At 40.6% G+C, this 12,553-nt stretch overlaps 1 protein-coding gene across 1 annotated transcript; it reads left to right on the top strand.

Annotated features, from left to right (window-relative positions):
* The first annotated feature begins 7,704 nt into the window (after nt 1-7,704).
* On the top strand, nt 7,705-10,023 carry LOC149839821 (heavy metal-associated isoprenylated plant protein 22-like). Its single transcript, XM_090004247.1, has 3 exons — nt 7,705-7,819; nt 7,992-8,067; nt 9,495-10,023. Exons 1-3 carry the CDS (start codon nt 7,736-7,738, stop codon nt 9,785-9,787), a joined length of 453 nt encoding a protein of 150 aa, XP_089860373.1. The 5' UTR covers nt 7,705-7,735; the 3' UTR covers nt 9,788-10,023.
* Nucleotides 10,024-12,553: the final 2,530 nt, after the last annotated feature.

Here is a 12,553-nt window from a genome sequence, read left to right as displayed (position 1 = left end):
CATGAGTTCGAAACCTAGAGGTGCACTTCCTTCTCTGAGGCCGAAGCTGGATTGGATGTTTATTGGGCAAGAGAGACATGAGGTTTTTACACCAATGGACTCATGAGTGCAGTCTTCCTTGATTATAAGAAGAAGAAAAAAACACAATACACACACACGCAGATCTAACCATAGGTTAAACCCAAGAACAGCCTCCTTTCTTTTTTTATTGAACAAAATCAAATTACGTCACTTGTAGAACATTTGGCTAGTTACGTAGAGAACTTGAAAGATGGTGGATATGGATCTTGAGCTTAAACTTCCTTTCAAGGTGTAATAGTGGTGGGAAGAATCAGCTAATAATGCTGGAACAAATTCAAGGCCTAACCAATTCACACCAATAGTTTGAACCATGAAACTAGACTCATGTAATTTGCTACAAAATGAACCACGTTATCCCACTTCAAGGTTAATGGATTTCAAAAGTAGAGGTTTTACCAATGGGTGGGTCATGAAATTTCGGTATGTTTGAATGCCACCTCTGCAACTTCCTATATGTTTGAGATTCCCGATTAGATTAGATATTATTATAAGCGTATGGAGTCTAAATTTATTTTTGAGCACCTCCAAAGCTTGTGGATTCATATAAGGGATGGCAGTAGACGTGTGTGTGTGTGGTGGTGGTGGTGGTGGGGGGGGGGGGGGGGGGGGGGGAGGGGGCACCCCGTTTGGACCGGGGATGGAGGACATGAAATAGGGATAGAGGTTAAAATCAGAACCTGTGTTGGGATGGAGGTGGGGATGGACTTATGCTTTCCCCCGCCCCGTCCCGATCCACGCCTTGCCCTGTCCTGCACCTTTGGGTTCCCAATCCTTCTTTAGGGATGACAATGGACTGAGTGAAAATGGGGCCCCACCCCGTTTGAAACGGGGATGGAGGTTAAAATCAAAACCCATGGGGGGATGGAAGGCAGGATTTTGAGACGGGGTGGGGTAGAGACCTTGTCCCCTGCCCCGGTCCACTGCCATCCCTAATTCATATCAAGGATCTGGGGTTTTCTTTATGGGCAAGAATGGGTTGCTTCTGATTCGGGTCGAGAATGAAGATGACATGAATGTGATATTGATCAGAGGTGCATGGAAAGTTGCTGGTAGAACTTTATTGGCCTGTTTGGATTCGCCTTCCAGATTTGTCTCGTGAACTTTGGACTCTTGATTTCTTTTTGCCACTTACATTTGTTTATAAGTCACCTGGAGGCTGGCTCTGAAACTATGGTGTGACGAAAATCTTGTTTTATGAGAAAAATGAATAAAAAAGAGACATTTCGTTAGCCATTTTAGGCATTTTAGTGTATGATCAGAGAAAGGCCTATAGCAGGCGTTGTCTGTCACTATAGGGCTTAGTTGCGATGGCTACAGTTGTCTCTATTAGCTGTAGAGTGACGAGCTTAACCATCATTAGTACCTATAAGGTAACAGACTTTTCCGTCACCAAAACTATTAGTGATGAAACCTGTAGCGACAACTTTTTCAGGTCTTTAGCGACCAACTTTGTAGCGATGGAAAAGCCCGTCGCTAAAGCCAAAGATTGTTGTTGTGGAACAGGGCTGCCGTCTCTAATAGCCAGTTTCAAGTTCTTGCAGCAGAAGATATATGGAGATAGCATGACCCATGGAATGCGAAGAAGGTCAGACTAATACCATGACCCAAAAAAAAATATATATATATATATATATATATATATATATATATATATATATATATAAATAAAGTGATGGCACCTTTCATTCAGGTTTCAAAACCTTACCCTTTAGAGGGTAATTCGATACTTAGTAAGTGACATGGTAATGGCTCTTGGTGTTCCTAATGTGGGTTTGGATTACTCATCGATGGAAAAAGATCCAGACTCGGGAAACAGTGGAAGGAAAAATTTGTAGTTCCCCTAGGGATGTCAATGGGTTGGATATATCCGATACCCAACCCAAATTAAGTTTAAAAAACTGAATCAGATTAGTGAACGAGTTCAAGTTCGATATTAAGGATTTCATGTCCAAATCCAGCGAATATCCAAATCTGATTATTAGTTTTTCTCATCCTAATTTGAGTTTGATAGCCAACATCTGATTAGTAGGATTTAGTATTGGCTACATCTGACCTGAATCCAAACTGTTTACATTGTGTCTCGTGTACCAGTGGACATCAGGCCTAAATCCTGCTACTGTATGGTATATGGAAGACAGACCTTTCCAAACTACATCATTTATGTTCAAATCTTTTAATTCATTAGCTGAACAACACCAAAGGGGTTTGACCTAGTGGGATGAGACCTAGGTTGTCCCATGGGTATCACCTCTTTGCACAAGGGGAACTGTGGTGACTCCTTGGGGGCAAGGGGTAAGCCCACAAAGTTTTATGTTGTCAGGACAACGATCATAAGTAAGGCAGGCAAAGCCAGTGAGACTAGGTCTCTGGTCATGGGGGTGGTTTGTATCTTTAAATATATAAAAAACAAAATTTATTAGCTGGACATTGGGGGCCTGGCCCAGACCGGGCCCATTTAGACCTTGGCCCGCCAGGCTTTAAGTGTGATCCGGCCCCGAGATAGCCCAGCCCATTTACTAATGGCTTGGATTTTGACTCAGTTCTTAATAGTCTCGGTTTTGAAGAGCAGCCCATGGCCCGGCCCGACACATTGGCTAATGTGAAGTAGGCCGAGTTCAGCCTGGCCCAAAATCCATTTATAATTAGTAATAATTAACAAATTCTCAACTTTCCATGCACCCAATTAACTATCTTTCTAATTTTCGTAAAATTATTGTAACTAATTAGGTAATCAAGGTACTATGCAATAGTTAATTTTTAAAAAATTTATATTATTAAAAATTTTATGTTAGTAAAAATTTAATAAATAACTCAAGCTTATCGGGCCAGCCTAGGCCTAATCCAATTATATAACGAGCCGGGTCTAAAACCTTGGCCCAAACCTGGCCCATGGCCAGCCGGATAGGCTTGTCTCATCAGGCCACCCGGCCTGTTGTCCACCACTAGCTGAACACTATAAAGTACACTAAACACCCAACCTTTGCAGGGGGAGAAAAAGTGAAATAAAAGAAATAGGAAACACCTCCCAAGAAATGGATGATACAATGCATAGATCTTAGCGTAGATTCTATGCACAGCTTTACAAAGCTTCATTTTTTGAATCAGATCGCATTTTTGTCTGGTTGGCAAGAGTGGGGGGATTGAAATCATTGAAAATGAGGGATTTTTCAGTCAATCACCTTGGTTGATACATTGCTTAAAACCAGCCGTGGCAGACATACTTTTCAAATTTTTCATAGTTTTTTTTTTGCCCCCTTCTTGTCTTTAGGCTTTGTCAAGGAGCAACACTAAAAGCACTTGGAGGGAAATTTTCAGTTAAAGGCAACCATTTGATTTATATTTCAAAAAGAGTTTAATCTTTTTTTTTTTGTTATATTTACATCAAGAAACCAGTCCCAAGATCAGAAACCTAGCCGCGCTGGCTTTGTTACTTAGATACCAAATGAAAAATAAAAGTTAATATGATGATTAAGATCCATATAAGATATCATTTTTAACCATTTCTTTGAAAAAGGTGTGTTTTTGCCTATAGTATTATTCAAGTGGAAATTTTGTAATCTTTTATTATACATAACCCTAGGCAAACCTAAGTTACTTAAACTAAAGTGGCGTTTTAGTGAAAAGTTGGGACCTGAAATGTCTTTTCAAAAGAATATAGACTCTTTTTGAAATATTATGCAAATGAATGGTGTGAGTTTGGAAGAAATTTCCTGAAATTTAGCCATGAATTGCTTTGGGAAATGCACAAGATAGGGTTCCAAACATGTTGGCTCGGGTCGGGTTAGGATTGATCCGACTTTCAAGCAATGGGTGGGCGCAATTCCAGATCTGGATCCGACGTAGAACACATGACTGAGTTGGGGACCGGATATGATCATCTAGCCCGTTGTGCTATTGGTTTGCGTAATATAGGTAAAGTGTATTGGTTTTCACGTGAAATAGTTTAAACGGGTTGGGTCAGACTTGGTCCGACCCAGCTCTGAATCCATTTATTTATCCAAGTTCCAACCCGAGCATGACTAAACCCGACATTATTTGCTACGATTAAGAACCGTTTACCATCAGCGTAACAAACATTGGCGATATTTTGAAAAGAAAATGTGAAAACATTAGGAGACATTACCTTGCCATTTTTCGGTAAATATCGGCCATTTTTTATTTTTTAAATATATTTTATTTCCGTGTTAAAATTAAAAAAAAATTGGTTTTTGGTTTTTGTTTGTAATTCAAAAATTTGAGTTCTTAGACGAAAAATTTGAGATTTATAAAAAAAGTGAACAAAATTGAACAAAAAAATGACCTAATTGTGAAGCTTGTACAATTCATGCAATGGGCAATGCATTGTCTCTCTCTCATTTGAGTGGCATAGGTGGGTACGGCAATAAATGTGCCAGTAGATCTACAAATGAGTTAATTATAGTGTGTGGTCATGAACCATGTCAGAGTATATGGGCCTTTAAACAGGTCTGGATCTCAGATATCCATATCAGATTGGACAAAATTTGTTGAATGTTGATATGGGTCCATGTATAGGGATGACAGTGGACCGGGGGAAAGTGGGGCCCCGCTCCGCCTCGCCCCGTTTGGACCGGGGATGAAGGGTATGAAACGGGGATGGAGGCAGGGACGAAGGTTAAAATCCATCCCCGACTGGGGGTGGAGGCGGGGATGGATGTGCACTTTTCCCCGCCCCGTCCCCGCCATGATCCCCGCCTCATCCCTGCCCCAACCCCGCCTCATCCCCGTTTGAACCGGGGATGGAGGACATGAAACGGGGATGAAGGTGGGGGTGGAGGATAAAATCCATCCCCGCCGGGGATGGAGGCGGGGGTGGATAATAAAATCTTGAGGCGGGGCGGGGGTGGAGACCTTGTCCCCCGCCCCGCCCCACTGCCATCCCTATCCATGTAGATCTAAATCATATAACTTAACAAGAAGTTTATATTTTATTAAAAAAAAGACTTGTTTTAAAGTCTAGCTAGGCTTAGGCAGATCCTACCAGATATCTCTTAAGCTCAATGTGGCAGAGGGATTCGAACCTGGGCCTTCAGTTTGCACAGGACCCCGCTTACCGCATGGGATACCACTTCGGTGGTAAAAGACAAAAAAAACAAGTTGGTAGTCAATTTTTGTTTGGTCCAAGCCTGACCAATTTCTGACCAGATACTCGTTTGTCTTGTCCATATCAGGTGAAATCAATCAACATGTCCAGTACATTGATAGGCATGCTAGTTCATGTAGGTTGAGTTGCGTGGCTTGTGCAGACAACTGCAACTAGACACCCAGACGAGATCTAATAATCAGACTATGGAACTTGAAAGGTATTTGGCAACCCAAAATGTGCCACGCGTCCCAAGATGCATATGAGTCGGATCCTGGATGGAGGCTTTTACAGATTTTGGCTGTTTCGGATCCGATTTCCCCATGTATTTAGCAGTTCCTTATCCGAACCATTTGCATCCCTAAGAGTGTGTTTGAATTGCCATCCGTGTAAGACCGCAGGATGCGAACACGAACCCGGGATGTGCAAACACAATATTGGTGTGTTCCGCACGCAGTTATTTGACGTCCGATTTCATGCACCCCACAGAACATCTGAGAACAAGCACTCTTGGACAAGAGAGAAAATCATTTTTTGGGGTGCGTGGATAGGGCAGGATACTGCATCCTGTCCTGTTCGCGGACGTTGCGTGGACCTTCCGTCCTGTCCTGTCCACTAAGTCACGCCCCTTCATGACCCGGGTCGGCACATTTCCTTTACTGTTTTTTACAAAAATTGCTAAGCATTTCCTTTTTTGTGTGGATTTTGATAAAATGCGCTAAACGGAAAAGAAGTTTTTTATAGCATTTGTGGATTTTAAACGAAAAATGAGTCAAATTAAGGTTCATAAATTCCTCTCTCTCTCTCTCGTTCTTAAAGCAAAAATTATGAAGCTGTTTGGTCAGTATCACATTCATGCTTAGACAAGGACCTTACTTGGATGGAATGGCGTAAGGGCCATCTTCAAGATGGCCTTAACCTGACTTCCCTTAATAATCTGCGGAACTTGGGTTTGGCTAACGAAGAAAAAATCAGCAAAGATAAGAGTACAGGAAGTAGAAAAAATGTCACATTTTATTGACTTTGCCAACATTATATTTCAATGTGAACAGGTGCAATATAATTGCACAAATATTTGTACATTAAGCACCTGATCACCCTCCATCTTAAGGACAGGCCTGTCAGTTGTGGGGCCCAAGGCCTGATGGAGGGCAATCAGGTGCTTAATGCACAAATTTTGTGCCATGTGATTGGACCCGATCGGGACTCTATTTTAATGGCACAAAAAACCATACCCTTTTTCGAGATTGTGGTGCTCCTATTAGTAATAGGAAAATTAAAAATCCAGGAAATTGTGGAACTCATATCCCTAGAGAACGAGCGCTTCACTGATCATTCTCACTAGGATTAGAAGAGTTGTCTTAGGCAACTCACTGACCTTAATGAAGAGCATGACTTGGCTTAGTCTTTAGATTGTAAGTTTAAGACACTTTTGGCCTAAACTGAGTCTGATTGAATATTTTTTTTCCTTTGATTTATCATGAAGAAACCATCACTATCGTTGCCCTAAAGGGGTTTGGTGTAGTGAAATGGGACCTAGGCCACCAGACAGGTGGTCTGGGTTCAAATCCGGTTGGTGTGAGGGGTGTTCTAAGGTTTACACGCCACCGGAGAAGCGATTGCAGGTTTGGTAGGCATGCCTCCAGCACGGCCAGGTCTCTTACTTCGGGAGTGGTTTCTCTGTCCTTCATGGAAAGAAAAACACCACTAGGGCTTGCTCTGTTTGTTTGCAGTGTAAAATTCCACGAGTACTCCTACTTGACGAGATTTATGAAAATCTCACGATAATATCACAAAAAATTACTTGAACATTTTAAACAACAATTTCTCGTGATATATTCAAAATATCATGAATTTTTGTCAAAACATAAACATTGTGATTTAAACATGATATTTACATTTTTAAAGGCTATTTATCATGAAAAATTAATGTGTGATTTTTATTTTTAAATATTTTTCCTTATAAAAATATTTTTATATATTATTTATTTATTTGTTTATTTTACCAAAAAATGCACATTTTTTCAAAAATTTCAAATTCTCGTGAGTTTTTGGCTGCCGATATTTTGCCGATTTTAACTTTTGTCACTATGCTTGTGGCAAATAACACACCTTGGATATCGAATTCTTGACCTCCTTTGACTTAATTTAATATTTTAATGGATAAGCAAAATGACATGCTACATAGTTGTTGAGCAAAAGCAAATGACTCAGGAAACACCAAGGTGACGAAAGTAAAAAAACAAAAAACTGTTAATTAAGATAATATAAAACAGCCTCTTACGAAGATGATGGGGAACTAATTAACCTTTATTTTATCCATCTCAAAAACCAACTTCAATCATTTCTTACCCCTCCAATCATACATCTTGCCCCTCTCACCACACCAAAAAAAAAGAAAAAAAAGAAGAAAACATAAATATCTTACTCTCTCTCTCTCTCTCTCTAGATCGTTATCTATTCCCCGTTCATATTACACATTCTTCAATGATTTGGTTGTGTGTATATATTGCCTCCCTCTCATTCCTTTCTATGTGAGAAGAAAAATAGAAAATGGGAGCCCTTGACTATCTCTCGGACCATCTCTCCAATTTCTGCACCATCACCTCTACCTGCAACAAAAGAAGCCCAATGCAGGTCTTTACTCTTCTAAATATCTCACAAAATCTCCCCTTCTCTTCTGTTTGCTTTCATTTCTCCATAAAGAAAACAAAGGCCACCACCATCCCCATTTTCTTTTTTCTTTTATCTTCAACTTTGTCTTTTCTGCTGATCATCTCTCATGTATCTCTCACTTTGCCTCCTGCAGACGGTGGAGCTCAAGGTTAGGCTGGACTGTGATGGCTGTGAAAGGAGAGTTAGACACGCAGTTGCAACCATGAGAGGTGCAACTCTCTTCCTTCCATATTGCCAAAATCCTTTGTTTGGGCAGTCTAATTTGCCCCCTAAGTCTATTTTGAGACTTGCATATACTGTTTTTTTTTCGGCGGGTGATCGGGGAAAACCACCTCACTCACTTGCGAGCTCATTAGTGTAAAACCCTCAAGTTTCCATTGCCTACCAGAGAGTACACCCAGCTTGGGGCAAGGGAAGTTGATCACTGGCGGGTTTTGACTTTGTCACGTCCCTTCAGCTTGGTGATGTTTATTTGGCTTTGTTATTGTACCTCCCAAGTGTTGGGTAGGTCTAAGTTGAGTGTTGAGATTTTGCAGGATCAAAGCCCAATGGTATAGTTGTATAGCTGGTAGGGGTCTGTCTTAATACCAGCTTGCCTTTCCAAAAAAAAAAAGTTAATCCATCCTGGTCTCAGCCTTCTTTCCTTTCATGACTTGGAGGGACGCCGAGGCGTGACTATGAATCTATCCTTGATAACCAAACAATGGTTGCAGAAATGCTGCATTCTCTGTGGAATTGTTGGGAGCATGTCTCAGTAGAGTTCAGTTCCATTCATCCCCTATGTCATCTTCCATTTCCGTATCCCTCTTAAATCTTAATGATGCAAATTGTTTTGATCAAATCTGATTATATAGATGAATTCAGCACAGTTGAATTAAGAAGAATCGATCCATGGATCTTATTTTTTAATAAAAAAATATTATTTTTTTTAAATCACAAAATTTTGTACTTTGTCAACCGTTGATTTTTGAATGGTAAAAAATTCCTGCACACAAGTCGGATTTTGGAAATCTAAATGCCGATCTTCACTAAATTAATGAATGATGTAGACCACGTCTATGGAACCCAATTTTATCAAACCAACTTGTATAAATGAAATCCCAAAGAAAAATATGAAGATAGGGATGACATAAGGGATGAAAGGCAAGCTACCCCACCAGTTATACAACTATACCATTGGGTGTTGAACCTGCAATGTCTTTTCACTCCTTTTCCTTTTTTTAGCTCCCATGGCACATTTATTCATTCTTTTTCACATACACTAACACTTTGGGAGAAACCCATGACTCATCAATGGATACCAAAAACCACCCCGGGGTCGGCCCGCTCGCAAGGGTGGTTGTGAGGGTGCTGAGATGAAGGCGCTGGATCAAACCCTGCAGGCGTATGGGTATGTCCATAACTTTCAAAGGTGAACCACGAAAGGCAGGGTGGTTGTGAGGACCCACCCAAGGTTTCCCTTGCTTTTGGTCACGATATGGTAACCGTAGATAATTTGATGGAAGGTTGGGACTCCACCATGTATATGTAATTAACTTGCTTATAGATTAATGAACATCATGGACAAGATATTCATTAATCCATTTTGTCCATGATGAACATCATGGGCCTTCTTTTCTTTTGTTGATTGACACAGGTGTGAAGTCTTATGATGTCATTAGGAAGCAGAACAGGGTGGTAGTCACGGGTTATGTGACTCCAAAGAAGGTGATCAAGAGGGTGAGGAGCACCGGCAAGAAGCCTGAGTTGTGGCCTTATGTGCCCTACAACGTGGTGTCCTACCCCTACGCAGCCCCGGCATACGACAAGAAGGCCCCACCCGGGTTCGTCAAGAACGTGGCTCAGGCTTTTGCCAGCCCTAACAACCCCCATGACAAGTTGACCTCCCTCTTTAGTGATGAGAACCCAAATGCATGCTCTATTATGTAAAGCACATACTAAAAGCTAGGAACCATCTCTCTCTCTCTCTCTCTCTCTCTCTCTCTCTCTCTCTGTAGTATCATATAAGGGAATATCTATGGAGGTCAATGTTTCGAATCCTAGTAGACTCATCCCTTATTGAATGCTAGAGAGAATTATGAGGCCAAAAGTGAATAGTTGTACGTTCAGCTCATTCATCAAGATGTTATGGTTTTGGTGCTATTAACCATATTTTATTGAATGCCTATGGATTAAGATACTTGTTGCTAAGAGAACCTTTTTTTTAAAGGTAATTTGGGGTTAGTCAGACCCCTACCGGTTACACACTATACCATTGGGTTTTGAACCTGCAACGTCCAAACACAAGGTGACGTGCACTAGATGCTCCTACAAGTAGGGGTGGCAATCGGGTTGGCGGGTCAGCATACCTCAACCCGAACCCGACCCGTTTATTAAACGGGTCGGCTGTGGCAAACACTAACCCGACCCATTTAATAAACGGGTAACCCGACATGACCCACCAACCCGTTTAATAAATGGGTCGGGTCGGGAAAATGGGTTGGCAGGTAGCGGGCGGGTTGGCGGGTCGACGGGTTGGGTTAGCGGGTTGACCCACCCGCCTAACCCGTTTATTAAACGGGTCAGCCGGGTTTGCGGGTTGGCATACCCCCAACCCGAACCCGAACCATTTAATAAACGGGTCGGGTTGGCGGGTCGTGTCAGGTTTTGCCACCCCTACCTACAAGACAAGCGGAGGCCCCTGTTGGTTGGTTACCAAGAGAGCTGAATCATTACAGCTAAGAATTATTATTATTTTTTTGAAAGGCAAGTTGGGGTTAGGCAGACCCCTACCAGTTAACCACACCATTGAGTTTTGAACCTGCAACGTCCCAACACAAGGTGACGTGCACTAGCTGCAACCCCGTTGGTTACAACTACGAATTATTGGTTCGAAGTTAGTAGGAGATTAAGTGGTAGGATATAAAGACACAAAGGAAACTGTTTTTTCTATTAAGAGAATACCCTTCATGGGAGAGATGAAAATGGAGTGAGTAATAGCTATTATTTCATTGTGATTTAGCTACGTACCAATCGTCAAAGATTGATTTCAATATATCTTGACAAGTTAGCACTAACAGATGGTGAAAGGAAGCTCCAACCAAGCCACTAGAAGCACAAAAATGGTTCAAAATGCAATATATTTATCATTTCAATGCCATGGGAGAGCTAATTAAAGCTAATAATTATAACTTGGATGCTTTTGGACCACACGGCTGTCCAAAAAATTTAGGCCTATACTTTTCTTGCAACATAAATGTGGTATCACATCCACTACCAACATTTCTAACCACTCTGCAAATTGCCTTCTGAGAAAGTTCATTATAGTTGATTCTCACGAGATTTTGGATGATGATCCATGGTTGACGCTTATGGCATAGACTTGGTTCATAAATTTAAATTAAAAAAAATTGCATGATATGGATGTTATTCAATGAGCAAAAATATGAATTAACGATACATAGAAATGCAGTCTAATTAGTTTTTGAATAACAATGTATTTGATCACTTTAGAGAGAGAGAGAGAGAGTATCAAAGGACACAATGCAAGTCCATCACTTTTTCATATTGCTATTTTAATAATAAAGTTTGTGATCGTAATTATTCTCAAGGCTACTATGAGCAGAAAGAAACCTACCATAGAAAACGACGTAACCTTCCTTTTGCCTCGGTATATTGATTGCGATGACCTTCACATCTTGTTTTGTGCGCATTTATCATGACAATGAGATTATAAATTCATTTTTTTGAGATTTTCAAATGTATGCAGCTTTTCTTTGTCCATATATTATTATTACTATTACTATTACTATTATTATTATTATTCGAACACGTAATTGATTTCCCACCTCTTGTTTCCATGCAATTATATGGGTGTTAACATGTCGGAACTGGTTGTTGATGCAAATTGCAGTTACAAAGAATTTATGTGCAGATTAAACCAAAATGATCAAAATTCAGTGCAAATGAGCACTGGTCCAACATCTCTTACTGATCTTCTGGGCTGTCTCATCTGAATATAACCAAACCATTGATCCATTTCCGAAGAGAACCGATCCATCCCCAAAAGCTGGAAAGCAGGGATATTATACCATATGACACGAGACAATGTAGTATTACAGCTTTCCTATTCAAAAGAACAGGACTACTAGGGGATATGTGAAGTCCATATGCAATTACTCATTCAATTTGAACTTCAAAGGGGTGCATCACCCCCATATACCCAGTTATCCAGATAAGTACGATAAGTTGGGTAATTGCATTTGTGAGTACAATGTAGGTTTCCACTTTATCCATCTACCCACTTATCCAGATAAGCTAGGATAAGTTGGCAAACTGCATTAGAGGTACAATTGGAAGTTCCCACTTTATCATTACCATATATATAATAGGGCCCTCAAAATTAAAAATTGAAAAATACTCATCATCCTCATAAAAAGACAGGTCAAAAGTTTGAACTCTTAATAATGAAGGCTATGATTGTAATTCAACTTGTGATTTAACCAAAGACAATAATAAAATAGTAATACTGGCCTTTGTTTGGCAGTTTTCAGGAAAACAGAGGCCCATATCTGAAATTTCAGATACATGAGGCCCATTTTTATAATTAGAGACAAAATGATCCGTAAATGGAATTTTCCAACTAATAGCCTCTGACTCTAACTCGTAGGGCAGACCAGTTCCACCTAGGTGTGTAGGTCCCACTCTGCCCTAGTA

This window comes from Nuphar pumila, chromosome 4, assembly GCF_984573655.1.
Source record: "Nuphar pumila chromosome 4, dmNupPumi1.hap1.1, whole genome shotgun sequence".
NCBI classification, from domain to species: Eukaryota; Viridiplantae; Streptophyta; class Magnoliopsida; order Nymphaeales; family Nymphaeaceae; genus Nuphar; species Nuphar pumila.
The sequence above is the reverse complement of the archived record's forward strand: the minus strand, read 5'-3'. Positions and strand labels throughout refer to the sequence as shown.